General features: G+C 51.6%; 1 protein-coding gene across 4 annotated transcripts in view; it reads right to left on the reverse strand.

The window, feature by feature from the left end:
- The window catches only part of SLC24A3 (solute carrier family 24 member 3), a 123,249-nt gene extending 111,981 nt beyond the window's left edge, over window positions 1–11,268 (reverse strand). For 2 of the 4 annotated variants that reach the window (XM_085054066.1, XM_085054065.1), the window contains exon 1: window positions 11,079–11,267. In XM_085054066.1, the coding sequence (XP_084910192.1) occupies window positions 11,079–11,211 (133 nt within the window). In that variant the 5' untranslated portion in view covers window positions 11,212–11,267. Of the gene's footprint in view, window positions 1–11,078 lie in introns of all 4 variants that reach the window. The other 2 variants (XM_085054067.1, XM_085054068.1) reach the window with 2 other exon arrangements.
- Window positions 11,269–18,872: the final 7,604 nt, after the last annotated feature.

Consider the following 18,872-nt stretch of genomic DNA (forward strand, 5'->3'; position numbering starts at 1 on the left):
CTTGTGTTTCCCTGCAACAACACCACATGAATCTGCAACTGGTATTTGTTTAATCATTTTTATTTACTGCTTCCACAGCACTGAAAAGGCACTCAAAGAACAGAAACAAGTCTTGGTCTCAGACAAGACATTGGCTCTGACATTTAACCCCACTGTTCAGCACCAAGTCTGGATTTGCTCCCTAAAACCACTCCTAACATGAGGTGACACTCAGGAAAATCTGGTGATAGCCAGCCCTCACCAGCTGGTGCACAAATACAGTGCAGAGAGTAAAAAGACAGGGATAAAATGTACTGAGACAGGAGTGTGGAGCAGCTAGGAACTGTGAAATGAGCAGTTAGAGACAGAGGTGGTAATTCCCCTTTTCCTGTGTCTGTTCGGAAAACCTGTGAGATGACTTTTCTCAGTGATAAGAACATGCTGAAGGGGCAGCCATTGGCCTGTAACTGATGCTGTGCCTTCCTCCCCAGGAAACTGAATTCCTGACACTAATGCATCTCCTCTGTTCCAGGTCCTGCAGCTGGAATTAACACAGGAAGAGCAAGATGCTCCAGAGGTTCCAGGGTGCTTGTGGTCCTGTTCCCTGCCACTGGCCAGCAAATAGACGTGGTGTGGAGCTGCCACAGGGCAGCCTCAGGCAAACAGGCTCCCCAAGCAGGAGGGAGCACCCATGAAGTGTCCTGATGGAAAGCCTGGTTCCACACCCCTCTGTTACTGAACAGTGCCCACCAAGGTGCCCCTGCTGCACGTGGGTTCCTGCCCTCCTTCAGGCTGATCTGCGTGTCTCTAAGGCAAGCTGAAAATTACCTTAGTGACAGAGAGTGTTTTCCCTATGGTACCCATTTAATTAAATATTGAAAGAGCTATTACCTTTCAGGGATGCCAGTGCACTGGCTGTGTCCATTATTTATAACATAATGCATTCATTATGCACTTTATCCCATGCTCCTATCTGCTGATCTCATAACAGGCCCTTAAACACAATTTTAAGCAATTAATCCAACCTTAATTACAGACAAATATACATAGAAGCCTCAGGACAACTCTTTCTTATATTTATTAGAAGTAAGTAAACATATCTAGAAATAAATCTGGTAATCAGGGAAGAGAGGGACATGGCCAAGCAGCCGTGGGAATCACAGAACTGGAGCCAGGCACATTTCAATTAAAATTGCCAGCTTGGGCCATCTGGAAAAAGAAAGTCATGTCCTGCCACAGCTCCCCCGCCATGACATCCCTTCCACACTGATGATCCAAACCCAAACACCCCGGAACATGTGGGGCTGTCCTGCCAGCCACAGCCCTCCAGGCTCAGCCAGCCATTCTCCCAGTCAACAGGTGTCACCACCGAGCTGCCCCAGGTTGTCCCCGGTGCCCTCCTGAGCCAGCCCAGCTCCCATCCCTGCGGATGGATGTGGCTGTGAGCTCACTGAGCACAAGGGTGGCAGCCCCAGCACCAGGCAGGGAGTGCACAGCCACTGTCCTGCCGTATTCCACTCTCCTTTGTGCCACCCGGGTCCTTTCTCCCAGTGCCACGGGAGGGGATCAGCCGTGGGATCCCTCCAGCAAGAAGCAGCTGCTCAGCTTTGTGCCTCTCTGCTGCATACCCTCAGTTGGAACACAACTCCCATTCTCTCTCCCATACCCAAACCAACACAATGGCGGCTGAAAACTAATTTAAAAAAAGGAAAAAGGAAGGAAAAAAAAGAAAAGAAAAGCCTCTCTAGACACACAGAGGACGTTCCTCATAAATTACCACAGACCAACACAGAAAACTATCAAGAACTATCCTTGGCTCCAGCAGATTTTGGACTGGCCCTTATCAGGGTGACACAGAAGTACAAGGCTGCTAAAACCCTTCAAGGGAGATCTGCACTGAGGCTTGACTGAAGCTTGTAGAGGCTCCTTAGCAGATCCCTGAAAAGGCAGCCAGTCCCTAAAAGTAGATGACATGGATGCAATCCCTGTCCAAACTGATAACTACACTCTTACTTTTTCCACCTGGGCCTGTCTTTCCCCTACCTGCTGGAAAAGACAGGCACAAAGGAAACAGGTACCAGTCTGAAGCACACAGCAGCACCTCTGCCCTCCTCTGAGAAACAAGCCTGGCCTGGAATGTTCCAAAGTGTTTCAAGGAAATAAATAACACTACAGAGGGGGAGAAAAAGTCTTTCTATTTTTAACCAGAGATCCTGGAACAAAAGGATAGTGCTCCACATCATACCAGAATCAAGTGTTTGATGCTGTCCTTTCTTTATAAGGCTTTAGGATGGGCAGACCCTCCAAGAAGTGGTAAGCAATTCTTTATTTACTCTGAAGTGAGACACTGCAGACCCGGGTTTAATTCACTGCTCTGTTATTAGCCCGTGAAGTGACCTTGGACAAGTTGTTCTGTCCAGATTCTCAGCTGGTGTCAGCTGGCACTGTGCCACCACAGTCAATTTAAACAATTTGAGACGCCAGCCCCAGAGCCCTCGGGTCCTCAGCCTCCCTGTCCCAAAGAGCTCTGCCACCCGCACACAGCCCCATGCCTGAGGTGCACCCGAGGGACACAGAGTGGGGTGAAGAGAACTCATCCCTCCCTTGGACAATACATGGTTTTCAGAAAATGAAACAAAAAGCCTGGTTTGGGGTGTTTTTTTGGGTTTTTTTTGTTTTGTTTTGGTTTTTTTACCTATTATTAAGGCTTTAAAAACACTACTGTGCTCTGGTGAGACCCCAGCCGGAATACTGCATCCAGCTCCGGGGCCACCAACATCAGGAAGATGGACCTGTTGGAGTGATTCCAGAGGAGGCCACAAAGATGCTCAGAGGGCTGGAGCACCTCTGGTACAGAGACAGGCACCCCCACAACCTCCCTTTGGATCATTTCTTCACTCAAGAGGCTTTTACATTACTCAATTACTTTCTTGGACAACTCCTCCACTTCTGAACAAGCTTGATTTGCTGCCTCCTCCAAATTAGTGCAAGAATAAATCCAAAGAACATGAAACTCAATTTATTTTATTCTGTCAGCAGTCAGTAGCAAAATTAACTTGAGGGTGTTTTTAAGTGCTATTACTTCTCCCCCTTCCTCCCCTCCAATGCCACTGCTGTCCCAGGAGGAGCCCAGAGCCAGCAGCACCTTGTGGTGAGCACAGCTGAGGGAACCTCCAGTGCTAGGACCCTTTCTGTGCTTAGCCTCAGCTGCCATGGCTGATGCTCCAGTTTCCCCTAAAATGAACTGCTGCACCGTCTCAGCACAGGCAATATTTATTTACAAGCATTTCTTTCTGCCCCATTCTCTCAACAAAATACAAATCAACGATCATGTAGAGGTGCACTGAGAACTGGAGGGTTGATCTTCTCAGAGGAAAAAGGAATGCCCATGTAAGGCTCATTTCTCCTCCTGCTTTATGTTGCAGGATGTTCTGGCCATCTTAGGGAAAAAAGCTAGTTGAGTCTATCTCCAAATGAGGATTATTTTAATAGCAGACCCTTCAGTTGTTTGTAGCTCAGCTAGCATGTTTTTGGCTTGCCTATCAAAAAGATTCTTTTCCAGGACTTTAGCAGGCTCCTTCCCAGTCAAGCTATTAAAATCTGTTTGCAGTTCTTGTTGGGTAGGTGATGCCTGCTGCTGGAGCAAACACTGAGGATGAATGTTCCCTTTAGGGGTGTATGCTCAGTGCTATCCAAGACACTGTGCCAAGGGAGGCCTGCGCACTGCAATCCCTCAGCCACCATGGGCACACAGGAGAATTCCTGATTTTCAGCAATAAGGACACGGCAGAACATTGCGGACCAGAGCTCTGTGTAGGTCTGTCACTGCCATGCCAAGAGAATCCCACGAATTCTTTCATGCCTCAGTTTCCCTCTCTTGCAGTCTGAGGACGGGCTTGCTCACCTCATTTGCTCAGACAGGATCGGCAGCTGAGGGATGGCTGGAGTGAGGAAGGATCTGGGTAACCTTGTACACAGAGAAACCACCTGAACTCAACCCCAGCTGCTCCCTGGCCTGGCTGCCTGTGGACACAAACACAGCTCTGAGCTGAGGCACTGCACACACTATCGAGGAACAGCAAGGTCAGGCCAGGCTGCGCATCCCAGCCACTCACACAGCTGCTCGGCTCACAGCTCGGCACAGCAATGTCCCAAAACAACCAAACCCATGCCTCCAAACCCCTCCCGACACTCCTTTGTGCCCAAGGGGGTTTTTCCCCTACGGAAGGTATTTCCCCTTCCCATGCACGACACAGGACAGCCGCGGGCAGAACACAGAGCCAGGCAAGAGGATAGTGTGGGGCAGGAGCTACAGCTGGAGACATAGCCCTACTCCCCTCTCCTCCGGGCCATTCCCAGGTCCCAGGCAGGACCTGGGGACCATCTGCTTCCCACAGGCAAGGGTTAGAGGCAGACGACATTCCACGTTAGCCAAAAGAGTCCATAAAAGGCAAATAAAGTCCCAGCAAGTACTGTCTCACGCAGCTTTCTCCCTGGACACCACATCTGGACTCCTCTTCAATGCCTTTCTTTTTCCAAAAGAACAAGACCCAGGACCTTTTCCTGGAGTCCTTGGTACAATGATCCTAGTCTCAGGAATACCAAAAAAAAACCCCAAAAAACAATCAGAAAAAAACCAGCTTCAACACCTCCAGTTCACATCAAGCTTCAGTTTTTAATCCAGCCTGGACTCCTCTCCAGATACCGTAGGCTCCTCTTCATCAGCTGGATGCAACATCCTGTGCTGCTCCCTTCCCTTCTTTTCCCTCCAACAATCAAACACACTGAGAAATCCTGTTATTTCCAGAGTCTTCTCAGCCTGCTTCTAAAGAAAATCTTAGCATCTAGAGATTGCACCCATTTTTTTAAAAATCTGAGCATTAAGCAGAAATTCAGCCATGCTACAGTACAGACACACAGACTGCACCTATCTCCTGTCTCACACAGGTACAGATGCTCCTTTGATGTAGCTGTCTCCTGGCCAAAGTGATGGAGGCCTCAGCACCCCCCGGGTACAGCAGGCTCATCCCATGGCTATCTCCCTATCATGGCAGCTCCACCGCTATGACAAAATCGTGTCTCAGTCTCATCTGAACATTCCTTTGCTGACTGCTGGGGAGACTTGACCTTCTGTGGAAGATGATGCAAGAACAGGTAATGTAAACCTTGCCAGGAGACAAGACAGAGGGAACTGACCCAGAGGGATTTCCAGCTAGCTGCAAGCTCCCCATCTGGATCCCCTTGGCAGTAAGTAACAATGACAGGCTGCTCAGGGCCGGAGGAGTCTGACAGTCCAGCGAGGATCCCACGGGGAGGAGAGACAGAACACCTGCATCCCTCTAGGTTCAGCCAAGAACCCATTAATGAGCTGCAAATTATACACATTTACCACTTTGTTTTCAAAGGATTTCCCTTTGATGCTGTGAGTAATGCAGAGCAGCCACAAGGATTTACTCACCTCCTCTCCTGAGAGCATGTCTACAGGAAAGGATGGTTACAGTGGAAGGAGTACAAACACACTGCCCACACCTGGGCATGCCCAAATGCTCCTTCCCATGAAGCCACAGCAGCGGAAGAAAATTAGGATGAGGTTACCAGTGGCTCTTGGCATCAGTCTGACTTGGCTCCTGCTGATAAAACCCAGAGCAGAACAAAGCTGTTGAACATCCCCAGTGCTCCCTAAAACCCCAAGCCTAAAGACTGGTCTAGAGAAGGGCAAGGAAGACAAGGCTGGAAAATGAGTAAAACCTCTTTTTTTCTCAAAAATGCACTGCTGTAGCTCAACTGCCTGGCTGTGGGCTGTGAAAAGCAGTGGGAGAGCACAGCACAGTGCAGCTCCCACCACCACACAGCCCAGCTCCATCGCCGTGCCTGTGGGAGAATCCTGCGGCTTCACAGGAGCTGCTGGAAGCTGCTGCACTAGATCCTAAGGTGCATCCCTCAGACTCTGCACTCCTGCGAACCCCAGGTGGTTTTCACTCCAAACCACAAAACTCTGAGGTTTTCAGGGAAGGGTTTCATGAAACCTGGCTCTTTTCTCCAAGTTTTATCTCAGGGAAGGCTTTATGAAAAGTAAATTTTCTATGTTCGTCGACAGGAAAGCTAGATGGGGTAACTTAAACCACTCCAAAGGAACAGAAACCAGAAAAAAACCCAGTGATCTTCCTAGCTCCCATAGAGTTGCCATCAATTTAGAGAACAGAGACAAAAAAGAGTAAAGTGCCCTGGGGCAGGATAACACCTAGAAGCAGGTCAGGTCCAGGAGTGAGGGGAGTTTTCCAACTGCAGGGCTGGATGCTGATCTCCTAAATGACCCTCTCCCATACCAGGACAGACTTTTTTAAAATGTATCCTCCTGGGAGGATACAGACACAAATACCTGCCACACAAATATATGACAGGTCCAGCCGAGCCTTTTGAGGTTCTCTGACCAAAAATGGACAGTGTGACCAGCTTGTCTTTTCTAATTACAGACAATTTACGATTAGCAGCAGGAGGGAACTACTAAAAAAGGGATTTTTTTTAGTAAAAAAAAACCAACCATGCCCACCTCCTCATGAGCTCTGCTGCTCTGACCACAGCCACCACCCAAGAGCTCTCTGTTCAGCCATGGCTTGTCAATGCCCCTCACCAAGTCATTTCAGTGTGTTAATTTGGCAGAAAAGCTCCTTTACTTATCCTGGGCTAGTTCTGTGCTGGGCTAACCTGCTGAAAAGGCTCAGCTAAGGGCTACCATCATACCAGAGCCCAGGCAGGAGGCACCAATGAGGGCAGGAGTGGCCACAAGCTACGAACAGGACAGGACTGAGCCTGCACAGCTCCATCAGCACAGGCAGGCGTGGATCACAAGCCTACCTTACCTCAATAGGCACCAAAGGAACAAGAGCTGCTGAGTCTTTCTGCGAATCACCCTCTCCCAGCCTGGCGTTTGCGCTGCTGGTGAGCAGCTGGGGGGCCAGCAGCCCTCTGCCCTCACACCCTGCTGGAGCCAGAGCTCCTGAGCATCCTGCATCCACATCCCAAGCACCACGATCCCATGGCTCCAGCTGGTGTGCCAGAGTCCACCTCAGGCACCCAGCACTGGCAAGTCAGCCAGCCTGGCACACAGCCCAGCACTTCCACAACACTTTTGTGAAGTGGACTCCAAACAGGCCCGGAGATGTGGGAGTTTTTAAGGCAGTTCTCCAGCCAGGTGTGCAAGCCCTGCTCTGCTGGTACCTGAAGCAGATGGTGACGGCCAAGCAGAGCTCTGAGCAGGTCCCATCACCCCTCCAAGCACCGCTGCGTGTCCCATCCCTGCTGCTCCCCGAGCTGCTCAGCACAAGGGCTCAGTCTCAGTCAGCTGTCGGTGCAGGACCTTGAACAAATACTAAATAAATGAACAAGTAATTTCCTGCAAGGCCAAACACGCTCCCTGCCAAAGAGGTCACATACCACGCTCTGGCCTGATGCCTCTCCCGAGTTTATGAGGGTAAATTCCCATATCCAGGGGTCCAACGATTACAGCAATACATCTGGGCTAGGATTACTCACACTGAAGCTAGGATTACGCTCCGCTGAAGAGGTGAGGAAAACAACTGCTTTTGTGCTTTCATTGCATGACCTCCAAAGTTCGGTTTGGGTTTCTTGGTTTGCACAAACCAAAACATTCAAATGAAATCAGGGAGTTTTCGGTTAACTCTCAGCTAGAGGACCAGGATCTGTCACACCAAGGTTCTTCAGTGTTATTTTGGCAGTAAGGAGATCTGCAAGGAAAAGCCCTTTGAGGCAGGGCCTGTGACAAAGCGGTCAGGAGCAAACAGCCTACGTGGCTCATTCCAGTCTTGTGAGCTCCTCCAACCAGCACAGGAGTGGAAGGCGGACATGCCCAGGATCTTTACTCCCCATCTCTCATCACGCCACCCAGGATTGCTCAGAGGCTTTCTGAGAGTGTGTTTTCATGACATGGATGCTCTCAACACACCACAGCCCACCCACAAGGACCAGGCAAGTATCAGTCCTGTGAAAACAGCTCGAGCTTCATTTCTGGGGTAAGTCTCAGAGCCAGTCGAAACGCATCTGGCAGGTCCTGCTCCACCATTCTGAACACTTCACTCCCATCAAGTTAAAACAAGACTTAAAACCAACCCAAATCTTCCACACTTGAATCACACAGCCAACTCCATGTGCTTGGATGTGCCCATCCCCGTGAGTAAGGGCTGCAGAATCAGACCCAACTTTCCCTCGCCGTCCTGCCAAAAACACAGACACAAAGAAGAAAAGAAAAATCCCACTGACTGATGTCCCTGCTATTTCTGCTGTCCATGGCAGCAAACTGGTAAAAGGCCTGACTCAGAAGCCTCCCTTGAAAAACCTGAATCAATTACAATTTAGAAGATGGTCTCATATAATGAAGTCTCCACTCCTCCCTCTCTTAAGAAGAGAGAATTTAGTCAGACTGATGGGGGGGATAAAGAAGGGGTAAAAAAAATAAAACCAACTTTATACTTCTTCCAACCCTTTCTGTGTGGATGGCAGTGGTTGGCAGCTGGATTTGGGGTCTGCAGGGCTGTGTTTGATCTCAGTTACAGTTCTCAGTTACCAGTGTGACTTCCTTAATTTCAGAGCATAACCACAGACACTGCCAGGAAGAGAGAAAGAGGCACCCCAGCTGTATGTTCACTGCCTGGACAAACTGTGTGAACTTGGATTTCTTCTTAGCACTGTATCTATTTCCAAAAGCTTGACCCTTGTGGAATATAGAGATCACTGGAATGAGCCTCATATAACAGTATAACGTTTTAACGCTTTGTTATTACACATCATTTAGCATCAGGAGATCTCAAACTCACTTAACAGAGTGGCCTCATTTTTGAGACCCAGCCAAAGGAGACATGGAGAGATTAGATTAGGTCCCTCAGAAAAGCAGTGGGAGCCACCAGACCAGAAACCCAGAGCTTCTGCCCTGTCTGCTAGAGTTGCCTGCTACAGATGGTTTATCAGTTAGACCTCTGGGGCTACCTGTCTCTCCAGAAGGGCTCTAGCCTATTTCCTGCAGGGACGTGCAAGTACACACACCTCACAAAGGAGGCTCTGGCACCCCACACCCTCTGAACAGGTCAGCAGTGACCCGAAAAGCTCTGTTCCTCCGGATCCAGGCCACAGCTGAAATTATGCCTGAGGGGAAGGGGCCTGACTAAGAAAAACAGCAGCACTGAAAACCTCATCTGATGAGGTGATTCAAGCCCGTGGTTTCTGAGCTGGATCGCACCTCGACACCAAGGCTCTCCAGGAGAAGCAGTTACTGCAGCATCTCCAGTGCACCCCAGGGAAGCCTGGGCTCAGCTTCACGCTGCCATCAGTCCCTCTGGCATCAAGGATGTTGGGAGTTGCGTATACCATGTGCACTCCAAACAGCACACAGTGAAAACCACCCCAGACCCTCCTGCCAGGGCAGCGGGGAGAAAGATGCCACTCGACACAAAAGCACCACGGTCTAGCCAAAAGTCTGTGTTGGATCTTAAAGCCCACATTTTTATGTGGGAAAAATACTGAAACAGCTAAACAGAAATACACCTTTCCACCTCCTGACCACAGCACAAATGCCAGAGATCATCAGGCTGTATGTGGGGCTCCCCAGAGAGCCCACTGGGGCCCATGCAGCGGGCACAGTGGGCACTGTGGAAAACTTCCACCTGTAAAATGATTCTTCTCCCTATCACTCTCAGCTCTGCGTGGCAGCAGGCGCACAGAGCGCCGGGTCCACTGCGCCAAACACTGCTCCTCATCGCTCAGATTAATTTTAAGCAAACTCTGATCACAACATGAGACAGGCTCCCAAACCGAAGCAAAGCAGCCAGAGCCCTTACACAAGTTTGCTGCACCAGCTGAGGAACACTTCGGCGGCTCAGGCACAGTGCCAGACGAGTGCACCTGTGGCACCAACCTTTACAGCAGATGGAGCTCCTTCTGCCCAGGCAGGGACCCCAAAACACGGGCTGGGAATAAGCACTGCACTTCAGAGAGAGGAGTGCGCTCCGTGCCGCTTTAAAAAAGGTGTCAAATTTACCCTTGCCACATCATCTATTAATATTTTGTGTGGCAATGGCAACATGCAGCCAGCCTTCTCGACTGGACATGGATCATCTTCCTATTGACGGGAAGGGGGAAGAGAGCATAGGTCTGGCCCCAGCATCGCATACCTTCGCACCGGCAGCCTTTGAAGTTTAGGTAAAGGAAGGATGGATATTGGTGTCATGCGTGTGTGTCTTCCATGCTGGCAGACTTGAATATACTTCAGTACATGCATAAACTCCTGTTTACTTACAATGATGCTCATGTTTTTCCTGGCCTTACTTCTCAGGAGCAATCACCACGTTTGTGAGAAAAAAGCGTAAGTTTTATAAGACATGTACAAAAAAAATAGACAATTTGATTACTTTGAAGGCATGGAAGTCCTGAATCTTAAAAACCCATCCCAACATCTTTACACTCCACAAGAAACACTGCGTTCAAGCCGTAGCTGGTGTTTGTGCTCTTCCCTGAACATGAGAGCATTCCTCACACCATGCTGGACACCGTGAAACCCTTCAGACACGTCTGTTTATTAAAAAAGCAAATTCGAGTCACGGAAGGGTATGCTCTTCTTTTCTTAAAGGCAAATAAGCCTTGCCTGAGTTCTGCTTACATTCACGGATCCTCAAAGCGAAACGCGAACCGCTTCCGATCGCCCCCTGCGCAGCCGGTGCGCGGTGGGCAGGGGACCCTCGGACCGCGGGCACAGTCCCAGCGCCCCGGCCCCGCAGCAGGGCTCAGGGCACCCGGCTCCGACAGCCCCGAGCCCATCGCACCCCCGTGCCCGCGGGACCCCCAGGGCGGGCGGGCCGCGCCCCGCCGAGCCGCGCACCGAGCTCCGCCAAGTTTCGCGCCGCTCCCGGGGCCGCCCCCAGCGCGCAACGCCCAGGCGAGGCAGGGCCCCGGCGCGGACCCCCGGGGACGGCAGCCTCGGCCGCCCCGCTCCCCGGAGCGGCGCCCCCCGCAGCCGCGCTCTCTCCGGTGGCCCCGGTGGCTCCGCCGCGCGGCCCCGCCGCCGCCGCCCCCCGGCGCGGCCCCGCACTCACCGCCGCGCCCGGCCGCGCAGCCGGCCAGCAGCAGGGCGAGGGCGGACAGCGCGCACAGCTGGCCCCGCAGCAGCTCCCCTCGCCGCCGCCGCCGCAGCCGCCGCCGCTCCGCCGCCGTCCCCGGGGCGCCCATCGCGGCCGCTCCGCTGCGCTCCGACCGCTCCCCGCGCCGCGCTGAGCCCCGCCGGGCGCCGCAGCGCCGCCTCTGCCCGCCCACAGCGGGCGGGACGGGGCGGGGGCCGCGCGGAGCGGCGGAGGGGCTGGCGGGGCCGCGGCACCCCGGCCGGCACGGACAGCGGCAGCGGCCCCGGCACGGTGGCCTGTGCTCGCTGCCCGCAGGTTGCCGGGCGGAGAGGGGGCGAGCGAGGCGAGGCGTGGCCTGGACGCACCTTCGCTGGTCATCGCTCCATCGCGCCCATCGCACCTCCCGCCACCGCAGGGCCGCTCGGGACCCTTCGGCATGCTGGGCAACAGCCTGTGCCGCCCGTACGGTGCTCGATACCAGAAATCCCCTAGTGCGCCGGTGACCCCTCACCAGGGCTCCCAGTGACGGCAGTGGGAAGCCCACGGTGCCATCCCTGTGCTTTTCAGACATTCGGGAGGTTTCCCGCTGAGAGCGCTTGCGGATTTTCCCTCCCTTTCTCGTACTCTGCCCTGAACTTTTTGCTGGGTGAGCAGCCGCCTGCCCCATCTGCCCTTCAGCCTGGTCCTGTGCGAGCCCTCTAGCTTCCCACCGCCCTGGCTCACACACCTCCGTGGAGCTGTGCCACCTGCTCTGGCACAGGACTGGTCCCACACAGCCACCCTAGCCCTCCTCTGCTGGGGTTCCTGGGATGGAAAACCTGCGCCGGCCAGAACCTTTCTTCCCTCCTTCCATGTAATGTCATAAGTAACTATTGAAGCATTAACACCAATATCTACAGGCTGTGCTGAACCCGGAGTGTTGTGCACACACAAGGGAACAGCTGCCTCTGCAGGGCCCACACTTGTAGAGACACCATTACCCAAGAAAGGCACCGGAGTTACATGACAGATCTACCCTTTGGGCCGGAGAGCCACCTTCAGCTGAGGTGAACAGGAGAGCAGAAGGAATACCTCTGTTATAAAGGTCGGACTGCTCCCCAAGAGCTGCCATGGCTCGCTGGACACAGACTGAAGTGAAAGTAAACATCATTGTCAGTGGTTTTTGTTAGTTACCAACCTTTCTCAGTAAAGACAGTCTCATTCTGGGGGCAACAAGGAATTATGTGCACCCACTCTCTCCTGCAAGGGTTTCTGCCAGTTCTGGGCTTGACCAGGATGTTGGTTTCCAACTCTGCTCTTGCACATTTACTGCTTGTGCTCCTACACACAACTTCAGCAACACTGGTGTCCCTGTTGGCCTGGGGTAGGCAGAGCTAGCTCCCACCCAGACAGTAAATGGAGTTAACAACTGGACTAGGATGTAACTATGGAAGAAGTGTTTTGTTTTGGTTTGTGTTTTTTCCGGGTAGGATACACTCCCTTCCCCCTGGCAGGGCAGGTTTCATCCCATGGTAAACAACTCTGAAACCTGTAGGGCTGTCAAACACTACAGCAAGTCACTCCAACTGGGAAAAGAGATCCCAACTGTCCCACTGCTGGCTCCAATTGAAGCCATGGGAAAGCAATCAACCCACTGCGGGGTGAGAGGGGTTTGGGGGTGAAAGTCACTGTTGCTGACACAACAGAGTGCTATGATAGTGCTCCCAAAGTACTCCCTTTAAATTTAAATGTCCCTTTGAAGTCTGTAACTTCTTGAAAATGTGACCCTGGGAGTCACTGCAAAATCATTACACACCCTTCCATCATAAGCCTCTCCTGGTCCCGTTGCACGGCTGCTTGTAAATACCAGGTGGGAGCTTGCTGTCTTGAGAACAGAGATTGGGACTATCTGGGAAGCCTACAAAGCTCAGGAACAAATTTCCCACTCAGAATCACAAGGTAAATCAGCAAATGCAGTGCTAGCATAGTGAGTACTAACTCCTGAAACGTCTCCATTTCTGGGGAGCATAAGACAGGAGAATTCCCTCTTCCACCAACAAACTGGCGTGTGGGTGGAACAGGCTTTGAACTGCTCCGTGTGCAGGAGGAAACAGAAGGAAGGGAATCGCGGTGGATATTACTCTTCTGAAGGAAACACTCTATATTTATCTTCTACAGGAATCTTCTGCAAGAAAAAAAGCTGCTAAAGATCAGACGTGACTGACATGCTGCTAAGCATTATAGAGTTTGCTTTGCATCACCTCTGCCACTGTCTTCCACGCTTGCTGCCATGTAGAGAGCTATTTGTGGAGGGCCACAGAGACTCCAGAGGAGGTCCCCTTCCTCTGTGAGGGCCCTAGGAAGGTTCCCAGAGAGCTGGCTCTCAGAGGGGCAGAAAGATGCACTTTTATTCTTCCCAGAGCCTCATCACAGCACAAAACCACATAAAGCATTGGGAGAAAACTGTGTAAATCACAGAATACAGATGTGCAGAGATGACAGCCAGATGTGCCTTAGTGGAGCTAAGGAACAGCCGTGACTGTTGCAAGAAGAGTGAACAGCCCTTGTGTACTTGGCGTTTTCCCCTGCAAGCCACGCCAAGTTCTGCTCTTCAGACCAAACAGAGATTTTCCTCTGTTTGGACTCACAGATTATGCACACAAAGAGCTTTCAACTCTGGAGAAAAACATTTGGGATTCAAGGAGATTAGAATCGTTCTATACATGTTGGCCAGACAGAATCCAGCTGCCAGGGAGAGTGATCCCACACTGGTGGGCAGCACCCCAAGTCTGTTTGAAGGGCTGAAGGGGGCTGCACTTGAGAGTGGCCCTGGAGCCTTGGCCAAGCACGGACAGGGGGACCATGAGACTGGGCCTGGGCAGTGCCACCCAGCAGAGACCACCTGCGTGGCAGAATCACCAAGTCTCATTGCTGCTGCATTTCACCTACACAGAGCCGGTGGGGAGGCCCACCTATGGCAGTCCAGGTGGGTCTCAAACGACAATGGGAGGGTTTCTCGCCTTGAGTTCCAGTCCAGGGCCCTACCTTTCCACCACAGCTCCTGTCAGCCTACACAGAAAGCCGCGCCCTTCACCCGAGGCGTGTGCTGCTGCTGGTGTTAGCTGCTTGTTCATACCCTCTGAGCGGTTCGGTGCTGGGCTGAGGCTGAGCACGGCTCAAGTTCCAGGTTAAAAGCAGAAGCAACAGTGGCTTGGCATGGTTGCTTCTCTCCTGTGAGGTAAGAGGGGCTGGCTTAAACCAGCTGTTTAACCCACAAGCGTTACACACACACACACACACACACACACACATCCTCGGCAAGCCGCAGAGAGGATGCAATTAAACACACTGCTGATTGCCACTGCTGTCTCCTTCCTGCCTGCTCAGTAAGCAGAAAGCCTGCCTGAGTGATCCTCCCCTGCTCCCACGTAGAGTTACCCATCTGAATGAGCTGGTTTCAGCAGAACCAACCAGCTGTGCCTGGAGGGAGGTCAGGGAGTGTGTGCACACCACGATGTCATTGCAAGCTGGAGGCCAGCAGCTGAAAGCTTTTGGTCAGCTCCTGGCAGTGCCACACGCAGCGATGACAAACCACCTCCTTTCAGTCATGCACTCGTGCTCCAGGTTCAGGGTGGCTCAAAAGGCTGCCCAGCTGATGAGATTTTCATGTAAAAACAGTTGACAGTAGTTTAGGCTACGCCTGTTCCCATTTTATTTAAGAGTATTTAAGTTTGCATCTGCTTAGATAAAACAGCTTAAAGTCACAGCTTTGGATAAAGCTGGGTGTCCTCCTCCTGGAGGCTGGCTGTTCTCTCCTCTCTCTGAAAAGCTTGAGCAAAAGTGTTTGCACTCACAGACTTGTGGGGAGCTCAGGGTTTTGGGGAGGCCTGTTGCACGGGAGGGAGCAGAGGGGACACACTCTCCGTGTTTCAGCTCTCTAGGAAAACTAACAGGGCTGTGACAGAGCTGATTTCTGGCTTGCCTTCTGCCAGAGGGGTTTGGGGTCTTTGGTGGTTAAAGGAAAGCAGCAGCACCGGGCTTCCTCACTCCTCTTCTGGTCTGTAGCCTTAGATATTTCTAAAGCTTTCCACATCCTCCCTTCTTGATTCACAATTAAATACACACATGAACAAACAGACTAAGGAAACAGTATACACTGTATTTGTATGTGTGTATGTATTCGTCACTTTTTGAGAATTGGAGGTATTTTCTCCTGCACCCCTCTTTTTAGGTGCTGCTTTCTCTTATCAAGGCCAGTGGGGTGGGAGCCAGAGAGGCAGGATGGAGCAGGACAGCCCTCGCCTGCTAGAGCTACTTGTCCCAGTGGTTAAGCCTCTGCCACTGGTGAATCTTTGATAATACCTTTTGTTTCAATGGCAAGGAGAAGCAATTACCAAATTGGATATGCAGTGCAAAAAAGCCAACTAGGGTTCTTTCTGGATGAAAGAGGCAATAAAACCGCTAGTATTTATAGAAAAATATTTATTACTTCATGGGATATCAGGGCTTCCTGTGGTTTGAGGCTGTGTCTTGCATAGCTCATTGTTGAATGCCTCGGGATGGCTCTCCTTTTTTTCTTTCAGCAGCAGCTTGTTTGCTCTCGAATCAATGATCAGGTTTACAGAGTGATTCTGTGTCTCCTTATGGGCTGTCCTCCCGTGCTCCCCTCCCCTTCTGCGGGCACAGGGAGTGCTGGTGGTGTGTCTGCGTTCATCCCGCCTTGGGGAAAGGCTGGGGAATAACAACTGCTCTGTAGAAAAGAGCTGCTCTTCTACCTGCCTGATGGCACTGGAAAACAGCAACATTTAATACAATTAAAGGGCAGAAAATTCAAAACAAATGCAAATGAAACCCTATTACATGCAGTGAAATTGCCCTGGAGGACCCTTTGCCACGGGAAGATGTTTCTGAAGCCAGAAAAATTTCAGAAATGCAGAAGAAGGATGGGTAACTGTGTAAATATTGAGAATAGCCATGTCAGAATGAATCCTAACATTTGTGTATCCAGAGTTCACAGGTTACAGCTTGTAAAAGTCTGAGAAAACAAACAAAAAAGGTCGTGAAATTGAATATAAGTCTTGGATCACCACCAGTCCCTCTGCCTTTCTTTGCTGTTGGACCCCTCCACAGAAGCCTGCCTGTGAGGGATGCTGTCCTGCAAAAAGCATCATCACAGGCCAGCAACACTGTCGGGATGCCAGTCTCTGCCCCCACCTTCCTTGTGTGTCCCTGTCCCCCAAGACCCACCCTTGCAGACAACAAATCTTGGAGGCTGCTCACACAAGATTTTTTCCCTCAGGCTGTATGAAAGCACCTTCTGTTTGCCTCCTTCCTTTCTTGAACTCTCCCGTGGCTCCCTCAGAATCATTCAGGTTGGAAAAGAGCTCTAAGGCCATGAAATCCAGCCGTTAACCCAGTACTGCTAATTTCTTGCTAAACACAAGGACTTGCTAAGCCCCCTAGGACAGGAACTCTGCCTCCACCTGCTGTGGCAGTGCTGTCCACCCCCGTGGGCAGAGGCACGCCAGGCACCCTCACCCTGGCACCCTGTGTGTGCATCACAGCACCCACGTCCTGCTGATGCATCAGGCCTTGTGGCATGCAGATGGGGCAGGAGGCAAGCAAGGACCTGCCATGGGAATTGTCCCCACACCCTGGGCTCAGCAGGCTCCCGGGGAGCTGCATGTGCCCGCGACAGCCCGAGAGCTCGGGGCTGCTCTGAAGCATGGCAAGGGCACAGGAGGGGCACATTCGGCACACCAGCACTCTATTCCTGCCGGCCCACTGCTCCTCCTCGTTCCCCGAATGGCAGCCCTGCTGCCTTCCTGCTCCAGGCTGTCCCCCAGCTTGGGAATGTCCGTGGGCTCGCTAGGGGCATGCTCTGGCCATCCCCAGCTCTTTCAGAAGGGCTGAGCAGCACCAGCCTGTGAGCAGTGCTTCCCTCCGGGGTCTCCATCGCCTCAGCTCTGCAGAGCTGGCTGCCCTGGGGTGATTCCAGTGGCCTCTCCCAGGCCACTCTGTGTGACTTGCCTTCAGATACCAGATAAATCTTCCTCTCCTCCTTCTGTTTTCCCTTCCACCCTCTTGGCAGTGTGCCTGGATTTAGAGAAGGCTGGAAAGGGGTACTGCCAGCAGGAGAGGAACACATGGTCTGCAGGAGCGGTGCAAGAGCCTCCAGCCCTGGGGGCTGTTTGCTCCCTTCACACTGGAAGGACCTGTACTCGGCAGAGATCCCTGGGACAATCGGTGGGTCCCTATCTGAAACCAGCTCATCAGCACTTCACACAGGAGCTGATGCAATTGGCGTGCAGAGCTGCAGCTCCACGAGATAATTCCTGATTACGAGGAGAAATGTTGCTGCTTGGCTGAAGGAGCTGAACTTACTGGCCCAGCTGAAGCAGTTTAATTAAAGTCACTGGAAGGAAGCTGTTATCATCCTTCTTGTGAGCAGAGATATACTTTACTGCTGACCATTTCCCCCCACTGTTTCCAGATATAGAAGAAGATGGAGGAGTAGTTTATGTAGGAATCTTCACTGGCATCCTAAACTGTGTGTGAAACGTGCCAGGGTTGGCAGGAGACCAAGAGAGAGTTCAGTGGGATGTTTTCCCCTGTGCAGCAGCAGCCCTCACTTCTCTGCCTGTAAATGTGTTACGTGACAGAATTCATCACCAGTTCTCAGCAACAAGGCCCAAATAGGTTAGAAGATTGCTCATGCAGCAGAGATTGGCTCTCATTCCCAGAAGAAGCAGTGATAGCATGCAAACAGGCCAGCTCCTGCTTGGACTCAGTTCCAGACCGTTCCAGTCTCAGATTTATCAGGCGATGCATCTCAGAGCACACAGGTTGCTCCTGGAGACATCTAGTGAAGCGTCAGCGTAATGCAAACCAGCTCAGCCACCCAAAAACATCTCTGTGGAGAGAGAGCTGCTGTGGGAGAGCTGTTGTACAGTGCTGGTGAAGCAGCTCTGTTGCTTATGGCCACTGGGTCCTTCAGCACCTCAGATATAGCAAATACCAGGGTTTCACAGCCAATATTTGTGCATGTCATGGAGGAAAGAAAGGAAAAAACAAGCTATTTGCTGTCTCCTCAATGACACCTAATTTAGCCCAAATATTTGCCCAAGTTCTGACACGCTGTGTACTTTAGATGTCAGCAGGTGACAGTTTGGAGCAACAATTTGTCACTGTCCAAACTGGCATGGCCTGACTTAGATAAAGCAGCAACAGAAACCCCACACTCTGACATGCATTACTGTTGTGATAAACTAGATTGACACCAATTTCCAGGCATAAATGTATCTGTAATCTAGACAAATTTATTTAAAATCTTTATAAAATAAAATAAAATTATATTTTCAAAATCTCTCAGAAATTAATGTTCACATACAAAAGTTCTGCTCTGTTTTCAAGGGTGTCCATTACCAGTATGTTTTCAGCATGCAGCACAAGCCTCTGGCACATTTAGCCACAGGGAAGAGGGCAGCAGCCCTGTGAGGAGCTGATAATCCCAGGCTGGCTCCCAGCCGGCAAGTGCCGCTGTTCCCAATTCCCAACACGTTATCACAGCCAGCAGGAAGCAGCCAGCACATCCAGCCCAAACAACAAGGTCCACTGCCAGCCAGGGAAGTACGTGAGCCCTGGGCTTGTTCCTCAAATCCTGTTTTGTGTAACACCTCTCACAAGCTGGTCCGTTCCGTCCCAAGAGTCGTCACGCTGAACTGCCCAGGGATGGCACTTGTCAGGAAAACCCTGACAAGCTGAAATGGCCTCAGGTTCTGCCAGGGGAGG

Source organism: Lichenostomus cassidix, chromosome 3 (genome assembly GCF_008360975.1).
Source record: "Lichenostomus cassidix isolate B80296 chromosome 3, HeHo_3.0, whole genome shotgun sequence".
NCBI classification, from domain to species: domain Eukaryota; kingdom Metazoa; phylum Chordata; class Aves; order Passeriformes; family Meliphagidae; genus Lichenostomus; species Lichenostomus cassidix.